This window comes from Phyllopteryx taeniolatus, chromosome 3, assembly GCF_024500385.1.
Source record: "Phyllopteryx taeniolatus isolate TA_2022b chromosome 3, UOR_Ptae_1.2, whole genome shotgun sequence".
NCBI classification, from domain to species: Eukaryota; Metazoa; Chordata; class Actinopteri; order Syngnathiformes; family Syngnathidae; genus Phyllopteryx; species Phyllopteryx taeniolatus.
In genome coordinates this window covers 11,732,321-11,751,470 of record NC_084504.1, presented here as the reverse complement: position 1 = coordinate 11,751,470, position 19,150 = coordinate 11,732,321, and the positions used below count along the sequence as shown (strand labels likewise).

Here is a 19,150-nt window from a genome sequence, read left to right as displayed (position 1 = left end):
GCAAACATCTTGGAATGAATGTCAGTTTCATGCTACCATAGTGAGCTAATAAAGTTTATTAGCCTACGGTAAATAAAGAGACCAAGACGTGATGAGTTTGTCAACAGGGCATTTTATTATTGATAGTTGTGTGGTCTCAAATTACAGTAATATAGTTGCAGACTTGATGAACAGCGCTGCAGCTAATACTCACAGCGGGACAACTTGAAGCAAAATGTTTTTTTTTTCTCAGTGGTCCTCTTTGTTCCGGAGGAAGGAGGGAAGAAAAAAAAAAAAAAAAAAAAAAAAAAAAAAAAAGCACAAATGTGGCAACGTGTGGCGATGTGGTTGGATAAGTCAGGGGAAAAAATAAAATAAAAAATTAAAAAAAAGGGCTAAGGGGGGGGAGGAAGGATCAGAATATGGCACATTTGGTCCACCTTGGAAGTTTTATTATGTGTTAAAAACATGTCAAACAGAAAAAAGAAAACATCTTTGTTGCACGTGTAGCACAGCGTTAACGACAGCAGAGTGGAAACACGAGTGTGTGGGGGGGCGAGGTGAGAACGGGATTGGGGAGGCGCACTAACTTTAACTTGGGTAATGTTTTTCAGCCAATCGTTTCTTTTCTCCTCGGTACAGTGATGAGGGAGGAAAGAGAAAGAGGGAGACGAACGGGGACGGCGTCGAACATTCACAGGAAGTAGTCGGGAGTGCGTCTGGTCACATGAGGTTCACCACGGCGGGGGGCCGGGTCAAACTGAAGGCTGAGAAGGAAGAGACAGAAGAGTGTTACTGATAGATTAATTCATCAGTTGATTGATTGACGAACGGCACTGCTAGGTAGGGCTGCACAATATTGGAAAAAAATGACATTGCGATTAAATGTTTTTTAAAATTGCGATATATATTGCGATGTAAAATAATACGCGATCAGCGCTGGGAAAGTTCATTTTTCACGCAACCTCGTTCAAAGTTCAGTTTGTCGTTCCAAAAAGGAACAACTGGAATTTATATAATGCGCACCCCCAAAGTTGACCTCAAAACTCTGGAAAACTCTTCTGTGTGTAATCCATTTTTACAATGCATGGTTTTCCATCTACCCGTATGATCAAAACATGCAGTGTTATCTGTATTTTGTTAGTTTTTTAAATAATTATTCTGAAGTTAAACACTTTATTTGAACAATACTTTCTATTTATGTGCTCTTATTTTGAAGTTCACAGCCCTACTTTTATTTAGTAAATGAGAAAACACACAGTTGTGCTGTTATGTTTGATTACCCAGGCAGAATTTTAAGATGGGTACAATTCTTTAAAGAAAACGATGGGATTAAAATTAAATTGTCAAGCATTTCAGAAAAGCATTATCATTAAACAAAACATAACCATAAATTAATGACGGTTGTTGTTCAGTCATCAATTGCATTTAAAAAAACAATATTTCACAAATTCTGCCAGGGTATGTAAACTTATGAGCACAACTGTACATATATACAGTTATACATACCCCCTGTCATATTGAAATGAAAGTGTAGGCTACACTTTTTTCATAACCTCTGGGTGGCGGTGGCATATTAGAATTAAAGTGTACACCTTTCTCATAACCTCTCAATGGTGGCATACACTTATAAAATGTCAGTTTTTTTTCATTTCCTCCTAAACCTATGTATAATCCGCACTATTGATTTTTCACTATTTTTTTGGGGGGGAAAAATGCACATTATACATGAGAAATTACGGTAGTTCAGTTCATTTATTATTATTTTTTTAACGAAGTTCACCGGTCCAAAACCAAACTAGTTCATAGTTCCTTTTTTTAATGTTTTTGTTTATGTTTTATGCCCATAAGGGGCTATTACCCTCAAAATACCAGCATTTCATTTCCCCATTGCTGCCACACATTCAGTCAAAACTAATAGCCAGCTTGTCCAGTTTAGCCAGCTTCAGGTTTTACCCTACAATCTCAAAACTTGTTGCTTGAATGGTGTTTATTTTTTAAAATGATTGTCAAAATAATTTATCTATTCTTGCTACAAAACAAAATCAATTCCATATCATAGCGTGATTGTACAGTGTTTTAACAAAAGCATTCTGATACAAATAACTTTCCTAGTAATAAATTTTTATGATTACGTATTGTATTACAAAAGAACACATTCACTCTCATTTAGGCAGTGTCCCTGAACGTACCTTGTGCCTGCCTAGATTCATGCTTTCATAGAGCGAAGTGGGAAATGCAGCAGGTGTACATTCTTTTAATATTTTAAGCATGTCCAAACCGGTCCCTCTCCTGGTCACTTTTAATATTATAGACACTGTGATGTGACTATTGCGCGCAAGTACATCATAATGATGATGCTCAAACAAAATATCGTGCAGCCCGAACGCCATGTGTACTTACAAAGAGTACTTGAGGGTATCGTCCAGTTCCATGATGGCCGCCTGGTTCCCGCAGCGGTAGCAGTAGTTGGGCGCACTGAAGATGGTCACCACGTTTTTGTCGTGGCCCCAGTTGTAGCCCTGCACACAAAACGCTAACTTAACACACCGCATACACCACACTTGGTCGCCTAGCAACAGGGGCGCCCGCAAGCTCACTGCACTCCGTCACCATGGAAATTGCACTCTCCACAAAAATAGATGTGTCAAACGAGCCAAGTTACCTCCATAACCAGCTGATGGGCGCGCGACACCAGCGTCAGGCCGTTGGCGTGGTTGAAGGTTTCGGAGATGTCCTGCCCGAAGGTGTAACCCGCACCTCGGGGGGAGATGCCCCAGCCGCCGCGGTCATCGGGGTCTGACCACAGCAGGTCACACATAGGGCCCTAAGAGTGAGGGGTGGGGGAAGACGACATCCATTCACCACACTGATTCATTTCTAACACTTTCTTTCTAACACTGACAATTTGGATGAGAAACCCACCTCATGTGGGACCTCTTGCAGGCGGTCCAGAGCTCGTATGTGGTCCAGGGTGTCGATGGAAGGCGACAAGCCTCCGTGGAGACAGAAGATCTAGAAGAAAAACAACGAGACTATGACACATGTGACCAACCAAGAAGCAAGGAGGGAGGATGACCCCGGCCACACCCACCTGTCCGTCCACCAGCGCGGTGAGTGGCAAGTAGTCAAACAGGTCTGTGAAGTACTTCCACACGTTGGCGTTGCCGTACTTCCTCAGGCATTCGTCATAGAAGCCGTACACTTGGGTGATCTGACGGGACTCATGGTTCCCTCGCAGGATGGTGATCCGCTCCTGGAAACGCACCTGAATGCACCACGCACACCATTAAGTCTATAACTCTCAAATGGTCGATAATCCATACTTAAACCTCTCACTTCGTACCCACTGCTTAAATATGACTTTCAATGTGCAATAGTAGATCAATTACATCATTATATACCACTGTCAATAATATATCTCCCACATTGCACAAATATTACTGCATCATAATTACACCGTATGATTTGTCATATACCACCATCTTAATCTAAGATTTTGTTCTTGCTTAGATTAGATTTAAATTTTAATTCCTCCTCAATGCCACTTTTGTATGTTTTTACTTTGTTGGATATTTTTTTCATGCGTGTCAATGTTGCTGGTATGACAATTTAATTTCCCTCGCGGGATGAATTACTAAAGTGGATCTAAAAAGTCTATACACCCCTGTTGAAATGCCAGGATTTTGTGAGATAATATATACACACACAGTGCGTACAGAAAGTATTTATTTTGTTCACTCTTTTTATATATATATATATATATATATATATATATACACACACACACACACACACAATAAACCATTTCAGATCTTTTTCCATCATTAAATATGACCTAGAACCTGTACACACACATTTTCATGAGGGGAACTGAAAGTATACAACTGAGAATGTAGTTCCACAAGTGCGCACACCCGCTTATAACTGAGGATGTGGCTGTGTTCAGAATTAATCAATCACATTCAAACTCTTGTTAAATGGGAGTCAGGACACACCTGCCACCATTTAAAGTGCCCCTGATGAACCCCAAATAAAGTTCAGAAGTTCTAGTAGGCTTTTTTCTGAAGTTTTCTTACAGCAAAAGCCATGGTTTGCACAGAGCTTTCACGGCATCAGAAGACTCCCTTTATATAAATATATTGTTACTACTTATGGACAATGTGCACATGCATTAATCAATACCAAAACAAGAGATGCGTGCACCAGATTAATCAGAAATATCATTTTAATCTGTAGTCCGTTGGAAAAGGTTTTGAAATGATCACAAAATCCTGTCATTTAAACAGGGGTGTGTAGACTTTATATCCACTGTATCGATCTATCTATGAGTAAAAGTCTGGTGGCAGACCTTTAGCGTGACGAGCAGTGTGACCGTCTCCACTGAGTAGTAGCCCCTGTCCACGTAGTCTCCCATGAACAGGTAGTTGGTGTCGGGGGACTTGCCGCCGATCTTGAAGAGCTCCATCAGGTCATGGAACTGACCGTGCACGTCACCGCACACTGTCACCGGGCATCGCACCTGAAGGCAGCACACACACCCCCACCCCAGTCAATTGAGTTGTATTGATGGCTTCACGTTGGTATGTTTATTGTTCGGTTACGAAGATCAATGTGATGCATGCTGGGAAGTCTCACCTCCTGGACGTTGGACTCCTTGGTCAGAATCTCCTTGGCCTGAAAAAAAAAAAAAAAAGTTTTAAAGTGATGAGGGACATTGGACAAAAAAAAAAACAGAAGTGTGTGCTGTCATGTAATCAATCTCCATATATATATATATATATGTGTGTGTGTGTGTGTGTGTGTGAGTGGACACGTGATCTCCAAGCGTCACACACACAGCTCAAGTTCTCTCTTTGAACTGTTTGTAGTTCTTTTGTTTTCAATTTAACAATTCATAATGAATGATTTGCTATATGGAAAACATAAGATTCACTATGAAAGTAAAAATGATTGTTGTGTTTTAATGACAGCCTTCATTTTGGCTTCAACTCAGGAAAAATGAAAAACAATTTAATGAATGAAAATGTTCAGTCATGGCATATAACAAGGTGAAAAGGGTTCAAGCGTGCAGCCAGTAATTTCTAACAATAAAACAATATGAATGTCTGCTCTCGACTGAAAATCAACAGAACGTCAGTAATGTGAGCTGTTGTTGTTGTTTTTTTAATCTAGCTGCACTTGTCAGTTCCTCAGCATCACTTACATTACACTTTACATTTTAATGATTCTGGTTTGACGTGTGGTTGTACGTTCAATCATTAATTCATTCATTTTAATATAAAGGACACAGTAACGTTTCTTAAGGAGCCTTGTCAGCTTTATGCAATGAAACAAATGATCGATAAAGGCAGGGCGCGGTACACAAAATCATAAATGCACGCGTACAGGACACAACCTCACCGTGAATTTAACTATTACGTGCAACAACACACCCGAGAGAATTTTAACATTTGTCGAGTCAGGATGTGAAAACATAAAGCGGCGAGCAGTATAACCGGCTCCGTCTATTGAGGGGGCGAGAGCAAATTACGCCAATTTAGGGGCTTTATTCACCCATTACAGCGATTAACAAACAAGTAGCGGTTCACAATCATTTCCAAAAATGAAGTAAATATCCATCGCGCAATGTGTTAGACTACGGCATGGCGACAGGAAATGCCCAGAGCCCAGTGGAAATTAGCTGCCTAGCAGCCCGCAGTGCTCCAGGAAATAGTCACAGCCAATTTCGCAACGTAGGCCGGTGGAATGCTAACCGAAATAAACGCAATTCGGCCGACAAACTTACCTTCTCGCAGAGTGTCCTCACTTGGTTTTCCGAAAGCTGTTTGCACTCATTTAGTTGTTCGATCCATTGGTCCAACTCCTTCGTAAAAGATTTGTCTTCCATGACAGCCGCAGTAGCTCCGCTAAACTAGCTGCGTTAGCGACCTAAGGAGAAGAGAGGAAGAAAAAAAAAAAAAAAAAAAGAGAGAGAGGCCTGTTTCGACACTGCGTTAGCCTTTAGCTCGCCGTATTGTTAACCCGATCCAGTCTCACCTAACTGCTCGCAAAATCAACGATTCCACCGACAATTAGCAAGCCGTTCGGTCGAAATTGATCATGATAAACAGGCGACGATGAATTCGAGCCGAAACGAGACGGGGGAGTGAGGAGGTCAGAAAGACACACCAGAGCGGCAGAAGGGAGGCGGCGGCCAGCCGATGTGCTAAAAGAGCTAGCTACAATAACATCCGGGCATTTCAGCAGCAGCCAAAGGCGGCGCACAAGCGACCCCGCGTGGAGAGACGGTGAACTGCAAGGTTTTGTGATTTTTTTTTATTTTTTTTTTTTATTATTATTATTTTTTTTACACCACTTTATTGCACTCAAAGAGGGTAATACAAATACATTCAGTTACAGTATGAAGACCAAAACGGGGATTCTTGTATGTAAGAAGAAAACAAAAAATACAAGAAGAAATAAGGTGCATTTAAATCACATAGTAAATGAGGCATTTATGTTTAGATGTAGCAGAGACAAGAAATGAAACTTAAAATAATGAGTAACGAGCAATATGTACTATAATATGTATTTTCCTGGCGTATTTGATTTACTGTATTTTTTAAGGTATGAGAAAAACATTTTAATGTCACAAATAAATCTGGGGAAGGAAGGTTTTCTACACAATGAATGTGATATTCACCCAGCAACAAAATTATAGTAATAATGACTGAAACTGAAAATTCCAAGTCGTCCATAAAAAATAATATGACACAGTTCAAAATGTTGAACATCAGTGTATTTAGCGATATCCTGTTTTTTTAAAAAAAATATTTCTGTCCTGAAGCATTGAGATATAGCTCAACGAAAACACGGATGGTCCAGTATTTCTTCATCATTTTTGCAGAAAGAACATTGATCCATCTCAAATTGAAATCTTTTCGTAAGAGAATGTTGCCACAGGATAAATCTTATTTATGGTTTTGAAATGTGTTTGGAGGCAAAATGGGCCATTTCATACATTTCAAATATGCTTTATTAAATGTGCTCGAATTTACTATGTTAGAACCCCTCTGCAATAATCATGAAATATTCTTGATTTAATTTTGCGATCAGACCTTTTTCGCGATGACGTCACAGGTACGTCCGGGTGGCAATGTGCCAGTCATGTATAACTAACTGAAAGCGATACTAGAGTAAAATGACAGCTATCTTAATAGAAAATAACTTTGGTCGAAGTTAAAGACTATTATAGAGAATATTACGTGAGTAAAAGTCTCAAAGTATCTGATATTTGCTGTACTTAAGTATCAAAAGTCATTTTCTGGTATTAAATGTCCTTAAGTATTGGGAGTAAAAGTAATCCCCCCCAAGTGTTGATCTTTGTCATGTGTCACAAGTACTTCGGTGGTAATGGACATTTTCTTAATTATGTTTGGTCGGGTGGCAGAATGTGATAGACACCCGCCATCATAAATCGTTTTAGGGAAGATTGCAAGACGGCCTGGAGCGGAGTAGCCACCTCGAAGACATTTTCTCACAGGTATGTAGGAAATGTTCGGTCGGGTCTTTGGAGAATTTAAACAATGAGTAAAACATAATGTGTTCAATATTTACAAATCTATTAATGTATTTAATTTATTAATTCAGATTTTTTTTTTCAATCGTTATTTAACAGTATATCAAACCCAACAAACCTACCAGTTGATCCGGTACATTGAAATTGACGTATTAATGGACGGGATACGTTTGATGACCCGATCGGCTCCCACCGGTGGGGCGGTGCTTAGAGCAAAGCTGAACGCATACACACACTCACACGGTCCACACGGTCGGTAAAAGAAGAACGTGCGTAAAGGTTCGTGTCTTTTACGGCAATTATAAAATCATCTCGTTGCTTTTAGTTGACATTCAGGACTGCGAAAGCGGCCACACAACCACCCAAACATGGCACATTTAACGAAGAACCCAGCCGATAAGGAGCGGTGAGTTGTTGCTACAGCTAGTGAAGCTAACCCTAACTGTGATTGCATTTAAATTTATGTCTTACAAATGAATATATCCGTGTTTTTCATCAGTTTTACGCGATAGATTTAGATTAGATGGCGACGAGTCATGTTTGTTCCTACGTTGTACCCGTACCCAGAGGCCGTCTAGCATGACGTGTTCAAGAAGACTTCTACAAAACTTGATAATAAGCCACTCTTTCGAGTCCAGATATGCAGCGTTGGGCGAGCTATTTGGAAAATGTATGCTAAGCTGCAAGCTGTTCTTCATTGAATGTAGTTTAACTTCACTGAAGGTACTCACCAGAGAAAAGTAGCTGGCTAAGCTACAATTAGATTAAATAAGATTTAGTCCCACAACAGGGAAATTTGCCTCGTTTCAGCAGCAATAGTGGTTAGAGGGAACAAATATGATCAACACAACATACATGAATCTATACACAGAGCAGAGGGAAGAGAGGTTCACGCATGGCCTCACGAATGGCCGATCATGCTGCTTATTCGGACTGCAAACATTAATCGAATAACCGATTTACGAAAAAAAAAAAGGTAGCGACAAAAGCTCTGCCTTGAGGCTTGGCAGTGATAATTTTTTACACCCTGACTAATGTTACTGCAGTCGCGCACACAAGTATGGCGGTGAGCCAAAAGGGAAAGATGCCATAAAAGACAGAATATATGTCCAAAGTTGGGATCATTTCACAAATTAACACACAATATAAAGTGCAACGTGTACCACAACAGCATGTCTGCGATCGCCAACACTTGGGAACGTATCGATGTTTGCTAATTTAATAGAGCCTACCATTGCTTTTTAGATGTATTGTAATGCCCCCGCATGCGGTCAAGGATAGACTAATCCACTGGTGCGCTTTCAAACGATTTATTGAACAAATATTAAAAAAACAAACATGTAATAAGCTCATTCATACATGAGCTGCTGATGGCCAAAACTCAATGCTGAGTCACTCGACACTTGGGACACCCAGTTAACAGCCAGCAAACTTTAGATTCCCATTCGCTGATGCCCACATCACTCACCAGGCCAATTTCCACCTTTTTAAAAGCAGACACACTCAAAGTTACAGATGCTACAGTAGAATGTGACGTGAGGATGGCCACCCCAAGTGAACAAAATACCCGCACCTCACACACACATTATTGTGTTTAATAATTCACAGCCATTTTTTAAAATCTGATTAATTGATGGGGTAATCGGTAGAATACTAAATTCTAAAAATATTCGATAGGTGCAACAGTCCTTCTTACTGTCACTGTTTGACTAATGCAGAGACAGCACTGTGTTGTTACTTACATAACAGTGTGTACTAACCAAAGTATGCATTGCAGTTGCAGATGTGTTCATTGTTCTCTCTTAAGACCACTAATAAAATATTTTTAATAGACCACAACAATTTTATTTTGTAGAGAAAATAATCAATAATATTTTGGAGTAACATATCTCGAAGTTATGCAGTTCAGCTTTGCCTGGCTTCTCATTTTACCTACAGCTTCCTGTCTAAATTCCATTCGGTTTTAATTGCTGCCAAAAAAAAAAGATGTTGTTAGCTAGTGCTATATTAGCTGCTGATGTTTTCTGAGTGATGAATATCTTCGCTGGCGATTGTTGTTTTAACTTCGGGACATACCCCAATGAGTGTCCTTAAATTTGGGCCGGAGGTCTTGAATGTTGACACAAGCTTCTTTTTGGGGTTGCGCAGTAAAAAGCAGAACATCTAAGTTTACTGTGAGGACTCGATAACTAGCATCCGATCGCATTCAAAGTTGTCAGAAAAATAATGGCTCAAGTAAGGATACCTGAAAATTCTACGTAAGGACAGTAATGCTCTGTTTGTACTTTACTTCCTACCACTGATATTTACTGTACATTGTCAGATGTTATATTTAGTGTTTATTTAACAATTTAGAATTAATTTTGTTAATGTTTTGCCCAGGTTCATTTGCGTTTATCCCGTCTACATCAACAGTAAGAAGACACTGGCTGAAGGACGAAGAATCCCTGCTGAGAAGGTGATAAACTGAAACGCTTTCATGTATTTGAAATCAACTAAAATGTCACGAGTGTCTTTGTTTGTTTAATGTATAATGTGAAATGGACGGGTTTGCGTGTAGGCGGTGGAGAACCCTTCGTGCACCGAGATTCGTGATGTCCTGACAGCTGCCGGCGTAAACGTCCTGGTGGAGGTGACAACTTGGCTGTACCTCCTTGTCGTGATGTTCCTGGGACAGAAAGTAACTTCATGATGGGAATATTTGTCTGTTTTTTTGTGTCCAGAACAAAATGCATCCCAGAGAGTGGAACCGTGACGTACTATTCAAAGGTCGTGTCCGAGTTCAGCTGAAACAGGAGGACGGCACCTTGTGTCACAATAAGTTCTCCACGCGTAAGTGGGTCACACAGGAAGTCCATGAGTGGTGTGTAGCAACGTAGACATGAGCAGCACCAATCACAACCAGAATCAGGACTGGAACCAGAATCAACACTAGAGCCAGGACTAGGACCAGAACAAGAACTAAAATTAGGACTAAAGCCAGATTCATACCCCGAACCAGGACTATAAGCAGAAGTAAAACCTGAACCGGTAACCAAACTAGAAGTATAACCAGATGCACAAGTAAAACCGCGATGAGAATTATAACCAGAGGTGAAACCAGGAATATATTAAAAAGCACAGTTTGAACTAGAACTAGATTTAGAACCAGACCTAACACTAGAAGCAGTGCTAGAACCAGAAGTAAAGCCAGAACCAAAATCAAAACCAGGGCCTGAACCACAATCAAAACCAGAAGCACCAGAATAAAAACAAGGACATGAACCAGAAACAAAACCAAAACTATGACTCAAACCAGAAGTAATACCAGAACCAAAACCAGAAGCAGGACTAGAAACAGAAGTAAAACCAAAACCAGAATCAAAACCCGCTCTCTGGCAAGCAGAATCAAAACCAGACGTAAAACCAGAAGCAGAAACACAATCTGAACTAGATCTGGAACTGGAATTAGAACCAGAATCAAAACCAGAGGCAGGACTAGAAGCAGAGGTAAACCCAGGACTGGAACAAGAACCAGATGTAAAAAAAGAAGCAGGGCTAGAACCAGAACCAGAGCGTATAGCCCCTTTTCCACTGTATCGGTTCTACCCCCAACCAGCCTGGTTCCGCCCTGTGTGGTCGCTTTTCCGTTACACTTTTTCGAGGCCGTGCGGTGACAATGGGACCGTTCCTCAGAACCTCCTCTGACTGGGTTCTAAAACTCAGGCCGAGCAAGGCCGTGACTTCACTGTCATCTGATTGGCCGACAGGCATAGGCGCTTCCCCAAGCGCGGTGACGTCACTTCCATTTGACTGGCCAGTGGATGTTTGCTCTTCTGAGAGCGGTTTTCGTCCAGTGAATAAAAAAAAAAAAATCCCTCACATTTTTGACTGGTGCATGTTTTCATGGAAAAGCAACAGCGGCCGGGCAGAGCGAGATCAAGGCCGTTCTGGAACTTGTAATGGAAAAGCGCTATATGTGTCCTTCAAGTAGCAATAATAGCAAAAGTCCGCTAGCTTATTGCTAACATATAAAGCAAAAGCTATACACGTTACGTAATTATACAATTTCAAAAAAAACTGCTACTTTGGCACACACAGAGCAGCAACACATACAAACACAGCATACTGCAATACTTAACAGGACGATATTCTCTCTGCTCAGTGGGAGCAACAAACGACACAGTATGATTCCGTGTTTGTGGGTGTTTCAGGCAAGGATGTTATGTTGTACGTGTCCGAGATGATTCCCAAGCTGAAGAGTCGCACGCAGAAGAGCGGCGGCGGCGAGAGCGGCTCACAGCAGAGTGATGGAAAGAAGACTAAAAAGAAAAAGAAGTGAAATCTCTTCACCTTTTTATTCTTTACATCTTTTTTTTGTCAGGAGCAGAAGGTTTGCGTCCAGCCTCAAAACAACACGAACCTCTTCACATTTTATTTTATTTTGGAAAGTTTTGCAGGGCCTGCAAAAGAGGCGTATCCTTTCCTGCCCCAGAACTTTGATTTGCTTTAAAACAGAAAAAGCAAACGTGTCTTCAGATTTTTGTTGAGTGGAAAATATAAACTGAATAAACAAATTTTTCTTTGTTTCAAATCAAAAGTGTGAAATTAAAACGTGCTCATGAACAGCATACAGGGACCCCCGTTATTCGAGGGAGATCGAGACCCGGCCCGATCGCGAACAGCAAAATGCACAGATAATTGACGGCCATTATAATTGCATGGGGGTGGGGGGGGGGGGGGGGGGGGAGAAATCTCTTAAAAAAAAAAAAAAAAAAAAAAAAAGTTTTTTTTCCTCTATTCAGTGTTTTGGGGTTTGAACTCCCCCACCGCCCAAAATGAAAAAAAAAACGGAAGAAATTGGTGGGGAGAGGGAACCAGCAACAAGGTGAATCCGCGGGTGCTGAACTGTGTGCTGAACAGTATGCGGTGGTCCACTGTACTTGACTTTCTTGCCTCCTTATGACTATAAAGGTCACCAGTACAAAACAAAACATCACAATTTTATGAGGAATTTCCACCTCAGTGAACCAGGAACCGTTTTGTGTCTGAACCCCCCCAGCCCCCAAAATGAAAAAAAAAAAAACTGAAGAAATTGGTGGGGAGAGGGAACCAGCAACAAGGTGAATCCGCGGGTGCTGAGCTGTGTGCTGAACAGTATGTGGTGGTCCAAAGTACTTGACTTTCTTACCTCCTTATGACTATAAAGGTCACTAGTACAAAACAAAACATCACAATTTTATGAGGAATTTCCACCTCAGTGAACCAGGAACCGTTTTGTGTCTGAACCCCCCCAGCCCCCAAAATGAAAAAAAAAAAAACTGAAGAAATTGGTGGGGAGAGGGAACCAGCAACAAGGTGAATCCGCGGGTGCTGAGCTGTGTGCTGAACAGTATGTGGTGGTCCAAAGTACTTGACTTTCTTACCTCCTTATGACTATAAAGGTCACTAGTACAAAACAAAACATCACAATTTTATGAGGAATTTCCACCTCAGTGAACCAGGAACCGTTTTGTGTCTGGACCTCGGAACCCACTTCTCTAAATTTAGTTTTGGGGTAATCTATTGAGGCCAAAAGAAGACCCTGAAAAAACATAGCAATGGCTCAAAACCAGAAGCTCCAAAACCTGAAAAATAATACCACAGCCAGATTTAAAACCAGCAGTAGACCGAGGACCACAACTAAAACCTGAAACAGTATTAAAACCAGAACTAGATTCATAACCGGAAAAATCTAAAACCTGAACCAAAGTCAAAACCAGATGACCTAGTAGCAGGACTAAAACTTGAGCCAGAATCAGAAGTAAAACTAGAACCAGATTCAAAACCATAAGACCTAAACTACAACTAAAACAGGAACCAGTATCAAAACCAGAAGACTTAAAACGAGAACCAAGACTACAACCAGAAGCAAAATCTAAAGCAGAAGTAAAAACAGCATCAGTTAAAATCAGTACTAAAACCTGCATAACAAAAGCAAAAAACAAAACAAAAGTAGAACAGAATCAGAACCAGAAAAATAAAAAAACAGAAGCAGAACTAGAGCCAGGTGTTGGACCAAAACTAATGGATTATATTATGAATGACTGTATAAATTAAAAGAGTAATCATTCAAATTAAAGTAATATCTATTTTTTAAAAATGACAAAACAAATCCTCACCAAGGTGACATGCACTAAAACAAACATGCAACTACTGATTTTATGATACAGGATAACAAACAAAACGTGCTTTCATATTTTATTTTTAAGTGACGAGTATGTTTGCTCGGAATGTCTCCAACCTCGTGGGTTATTTACACCCGTTACCACGCAACGGTTGCTACGTGAGCATCTGAAAACAATTCACACCAAAACCAACTAAGTGACGTCCTCAATCCAACGTATGCACCAGAGAAGCCCCCGAACCATTCGATCGAGAACTCTGAAATGACGGGCGTTCACATCGACCCGAGCAGAGCTCCCGTCGCCTTCGGGCGGCTGGCCATCCCGGAGCTGTTCGCACAGCTCGTGGAGCCCGACGCCGCCAGGAGGCTGCGCGCCCTCGCGTCCCTCTGCGACCTCACTCACGATCCGGAGCGGCTCTACCAGGTGGTCACTGAAGGTAAGCCAGCAAATGTACGTTGGCCCGGGTTAGCAAATGCAAAGGGCACCGCGGCCTCAAGGGGGGCCAAAAATCATTTTTTTGTGTGTGTGATACACGGCCATCTGTTTATTAAATGGGACAAACAATCCAATTTGAAAAAAAAAAAATATATATATATTTAAAAAAAAGAAAAATAGTTTTTTTTTGGGGGGGGTGGGTTAACCTTTAATATAAAACATATTCAAATAAAATGAGTGAAATTCACATGAACAATTAAATAAAATAAGAGGAGCAAAGTGAACTATGAACAGTATAGTATGATTGGTATACTGCTCGCGCTCTTGAGACAAATTAATTTATGTGACCCCAGAGAACCCTGGAAACATGTCAAAATGATCAAAACTGTCCAGAAGACAGTGAAGAAGAAAAACGGGGCGAAAATGGGAGAAAAAGAGATCAAGTTGTTGCTACTTTTGGTTTGTCTCATTAGATGTTTTATGTTACTTGCGTGATTTGTTTGGCAGTAACGATACAGTAACGAAGTGAAGAAAATGTTTTATTTTAAATTGTGTGGCATGTTATCTTTTGAATAAATGGCAATGTTAAAACTTTGTATCGTATTCGACTATTTTGCAAGCTTATATAAATCGTTGTTGCAGGGGGAGGGAGCGCCGTCGTTGATGCCCCCCTAAAATACGCCTAACGTCACCACTGGTGTGACAAATCAATTTCCTGAATAAAGAGCACCAACATTTACTTTTAAGTGATCCTGCAGGTTTTCTGGACCAGTTGGATGTTCTATTGAAGGATGGAGATTCGGCTGTGAGGACCAGAACCTGCGAGCTTCTGCACCTTATCACAAGCCACAACATCGCGAGGTAACGTCAAGTCAAATATATTAAAAATATTAAGAATAACGTCAGATTGTGCGCTGTGTGACGTCACCAAAAGACGGCAACCCTTGATAAGTATCGAAATTACATTTTTTAAAATGTAAAATGGATTATTTCGCTGCATTTGTGTAAGATTGACAGATGAGTCCTAATGCTATAATGCTAATACAAATCAAAACCATTGCCGTTCAGTCACACCTTAAGGCCATTACGGGATGCTACAATGAAATACTTTAAACACGTAGATTTTATTGACTGCGAATCGGATGCGAAAATGCTAATTATCAAAACAGGTTAGCATCCAGAAATACCTCCCACCCAGTAGGGGATGCTATAATCAAAAACAGTGGTTCCTCGAGTTTACGAGCCGTTGCTTGGTCGATTTTTTTGTTTTTGTTTGTTTTGTGTGGCGAATCCAAATTTGAGTTATGATCGTGCTTCGGATCCACCGCTCAAGTGAAGTGAAAAAAATGGAGCAATTAAGATACAATAATACGCTGGTATGTGGACAAGAAGAGCCACAGTCGACGATACATTGCCAGCTTTTTATTGAATGGGACAAGCAGTCAAACAAACAAATACAAAATGAAAACACTTGCAAGCTACTCTGACTCCTGCGCCTGATGTCGCTCACAAGGCCACGCCCCTTAAAGGCACACATCCAACAAATGAATGTGACAGTATGTACAGTAATTACACTTCATAAAATCAGTTTATTTCGTCACATTCTCGTTTCATATATTTTATTAGGTTTTCATACAATACAGCGCTTTGTCTTTATTAAAAACATGTAACATCCGAGCCTTACAGCAAATAGTGAAAATTCAAAATTGACGCTCCACCTAAAATGGTTTCAAGTTGCTTATAGATGCCAGAAGATGGCAGAAAAGCACGTCATCAAAATGGAGCTCCTCAACTCACTTCGGTTCAGTAATTACACTTCATAAAACCAGTTGATGTCTTTACATTTGTAATTATTTTTAAAAATGTTTTCATACAATATAGTGCTATATTCTTTGTAATTAAATATGTAACAAAAAATGGTGGTGTTTTGGGGGGGCTGGAACAGATTAATGGCATTTCAAATCATTTCAAGAGGGAAAATTAATTTGTTGTATGAGTACAAGCTTGTCATTCCTAAATTAAGGTGCCACTGTACTACTAACGCACACCTGAACACAAATACATCAAATAGACAGACATGCTAATGTTAGCTTGCTAACAAGCTAAACTAACGCGTGCTCCTCTCTAGGCAAGCCCTTCTGTCCTCACCCCTCCTGGCCCGTCTGTCTCAGCTGCTGGATGACCCTTCCCCACTCTGCAGGACGCGCGCCCACCGCGTGATAAACAGCCTGGCGCTGCTGCCCGCAGGTAGGCAGGTGCACCTGGATGACATCAGAGAGTCACAGCAAACATGTTTTTTTTACCCCGAGGCTCATATGCCAGGTGCCAACGCCCTGCAGAATCTGGTTCCCAAGATGATGCTGAAGCTGCAGGAGGAGCAGGAGGAGAAGGAGGAGGAGGTGCAGGCCCTGCTGCTATCCACGCTCAGCTGCTGCTCGCGGCTGGACGCCGGCCCCGCCCTGTCTCACCGCGGTGTCACGCTCATCGGACGCAAGCTCTCGCACACCTGCTCCAACATCCGGAGGGAGGCGGCGGGAGCCATGATGGCGCTCAGGTTGGGATGAAGATTGTGTTGCTATGAAGATTAAATGCATCATTGGTTGTAAGCATGACTGTGTGCTGATGTTGAGACCAGAAGTGGGTAGTAACGTGCTACATTTGCTCCGTTACTTCTAATTAACTATTGGGATCGATTGTACTTGTCAGAGTAGTTTTAATGCAACATACTTTTTACTTTTATTTGAGTATTTTTGGTAAGAAGAAACAACTTTTAAGCTGTTACATTGAGTCACATTCCGGTTGTTACTTGTATTTTTATCTACAGGTATTTATTATTACTTGGGCAAACTATTTTGGTTTATGAGTGAGATATGTATCACATGACTCTGTTTCACTAATCTAACCTAACTATGTCAGGACAAGTAGTATAGAAAATGGATGGATGGATGGATTACGAAGAATAAATGCGATGACATCTGTCTGCCTAAAAACGTCCACATTTCAGCCTACAAGAACCCTGCTTCGAACTTGAGAAAACACATTGCGGTTTTCTATTTAATCTTGCCTGATGAGTCAATTGTTCTGTTTCACAAGTGTAAACCAAGAAAGTTAATTTAAGGCCATTTATTGTGGCTGAATTTACCTAAGTTTATGTTCTGAAGATTTAAGTTATTATTTCTGTTAAAGTGATAATGTTGGGCAATATCTGAAGTTCTTATTTTATATTTTCATCTTTTTGATGTTCATTCTCTGATTTAAAAAAAAAAACAAGTCAGAAGTTAATCAGCAGTTACTCAGTATTTATTCTTACTCAAGTAATTATTTGGAGGACTACTTTTTACTTTTACTTGAGTCCTATTATTCTAAAGTAACAGTATTTGAGTAATTTTTTTGGCTACTCTACCCAACTCACTAGTTACTTGAGAAGTTCTTTCATTGAATACTTACTCAAGTAATTATTTGGTGGACTACTTTGACTTTTTACTTAAAGTAACACTACTCTAACTTGGGTATGGTGAAATGTATCATGGGAGTTGTAGTGAAGACTGTGCCGATGTAGGGAACCTGCACCTTTATGGAGATGTGGTGATGGTGAAATGCATCATGGGAATTGTAGTGATGACTGTGTGTGTACTGATGTAGCGTTCCGGTGGAGGGGAAGCGTCAGGTATGCGAGGCAGCAGTACTTCCTGTCCTGGCGGACCTCCTGCGGGACCAGGACGTGGATGTGCAGGCCAACGCTGCAGGCGCCATCATGAATACGGTGGTCATCACGACAGGTGACGTCATGTACAACCATGTGACCCCCTCCCGACCAATCAGCAACCTATTGTTTGTTCTGTAGGTAAGCATCAGTGTTTGGAGCTGGACGTCCTCCCTGTCCTGCTGCAGCTTCTCTCAGAACGCAAACAGGATGTGGAAGAGGAGCAGAGGAGGAAGGCTCTGGTACTGTACTCCCTCAGAGCTCTCACCTCATTGGCCGAGGCCCCCGACGGGCGCCAACGCCTGCTACTGGAGCTTCCCCTGCTGGTGGGGAGGAGCGAACCACCCGAGGAAGACGCTGACATCCGGTGCGCCGCTCGCACCGCTGTTAATGTTGTCACCTGGACGCCGTGACAGCATTGAGCTAACCTCTATTCTCTTCAATAAAGGGAACATTGTATCACATGACCACATGCCTTGATCGCTGCTAATGCTAAAATGCTAACATAACTTATGCTACAAAGCTAGTGTTAGCAGCTGCTTTAGTGTCGTTCATGTTGCTATGGAAACACATTGTGTTTCACCGGAAGGTCACATGCTAATGTAGATAAGCTAGTGTTAGCATTCAAAGACACACATACGTCAACGCTATAGTGTCCTTGAAAAAGAGGTTGGAAAAAAATTCCAGAAAAATTCTAGGCACTGAGTGGAATAACAATTGTAAGAAGTCTTTATTTGTAAGGGTTCAGCCGTTAAAAAACACCAACACGTATTGGCCCACTGGCCTACATCAGGATGTTGGCAACAATACTGAGCAGTCCTAATTATAGTGCCACTGAAAGCAGGTGTGTCGCTCAGGTGTGTGCTTGACACTTGCATTATTTATGTGAGCCACTGGGGGCAGCAGTTAAAATGGCACCCAATGTCATCACAGTCAGTAGCAGTTAAAAGAAGACAAATATGGATTCTTCAAAACAAAAAAAAAAAACCCGATCCAAAAATTGGAAAATCTCATAGCCAATACCAATATGTATTTTCACCACATGACTAAATGTGCCCCATATTTACAAAAAATATAGTCATGAATACATAAGTGGCACATACAATTCCTGCTAGGGTGTTCGATGGGCAGCCACATCAAAATGGAAAGCAGATCTGATTCATAGGTAACATCATAATTCAAGGTGGTCACAAGAAGGGTGAAAGGTCCAAATCTTCATCGAGGCCTTGATGGCTAGTTGCCTTTCAACGAGTACATTCAAAATGTCTCTCTTTGAGTCGTTTATCAGTCTCTCCCCACCCCTGGCACCAAGGCAAATAGTTTCAA

The 19,150-nt window shown here is 41.0% G+C and overlaps 4 protein-coding genes across 6 annotated transcripts in view; 3 read left to right on the top strand and 1 right to left on the bottom strand.

The window, feature by feature from the left end:
* LOC133475771 (dematin-like) overlaps window positions 1-19,150 on the top strand; it is a 111,604-nt gene that overhangs the window by 72,913 nt on the left and 19,541 nt on the right. The gene's annotated exons all lie outside the window — the stretch shown is intronic.
* Window positions 93-6,208, bottom strand: LOC133475816 (serine/threonine-protein phosphatase 2A catalytic subunit beta isoform). 2 transcript variants are annotated; one of them, XM_061769254.1, is made up of 9 exons: window positions 6,019-6,208; window positions 5,768-5,910; window positions 4,618-4,656; window positions 4,331-4,501; window positions 3,074-3,247; window positions 2,905-2,994; window positions 2,645-2,806; window positions 2,383-2,501; window positions 93-746 (listed from the first exon to the last, which is right to left on the bottom strand). In XM_061769254.1, the coding sequence occupies exons 2-9, from the start codon at window positions 5,867-5,869 to the stop codon at window positions 674-676; spliced, it is 930 nt and encodes a 309-aa protein (XP_061625238.1). In that variant the 5' UTR covers window positions 5,870-5,910; window positions 6,019-6,208; the 3' UTR covers window positions 93-673. The 2 variants fall into 2 exon arrangements, with proteins under 2 accessions (XP_061625238.1, XP_061625237.1); XM_061769253.1 differs by having other exon boundaries at window positions 5,768-6,208.
* srp19 (signal recognition particle 19) lies at window positions 7,727-12,150 on the top strand. Its single transcript, XM_061769279.1, has 5 exons — window positions 7,727-7,946; window positions 9,923-9,998; window positions 10,101-10,172; window positions 10,264-10,372; window positions 11,734-12,150. The coding sequence occupies exons 1-5, from the start codon at window positions 7,909-7,911 to the stop codon at window positions 11,859-11,861; spliced, it is 423 nt and encodes a 140-aa protein (XP_061625263.1). The 5' UTR covers window positions 7,727-7,908; the 3' UTR covers window positions 11,862-12,150.
* rsph14 (radial spoke head 14 homolog) lies at window positions 12,326-18,404 on the top strand. 2 transcript variants are annotated; one of them, XM_061769234.1, is made up of 6 exons: window positions 12,326-14,122; window positions 14,880-14,982; window positions 16,250-16,368; window positions 16,444-16,675; window positions 17,764-17,900; window positions 17,966-18,404. In XM_061769234.1, the coding sequence occupies exons 1-6, from the start codon at window positions 13,948-13,950 to the stop codon at window positions 18,235-18,237; spliced, it is 1,038 nt and encodes a 345-aa protein (XP_061625218.1). In that variant the 5' UTR covers window positions 12,326-13,947; the 3' UTR covers window positions 18,238-18,404. The 2 variants fall into 2 exon arrangements, with proteins under 2 accessions (XP_061625218.1, XP_061625217.1); XM_061769233.1 differs by having other exon boundaries at window positions 16,250-16,675.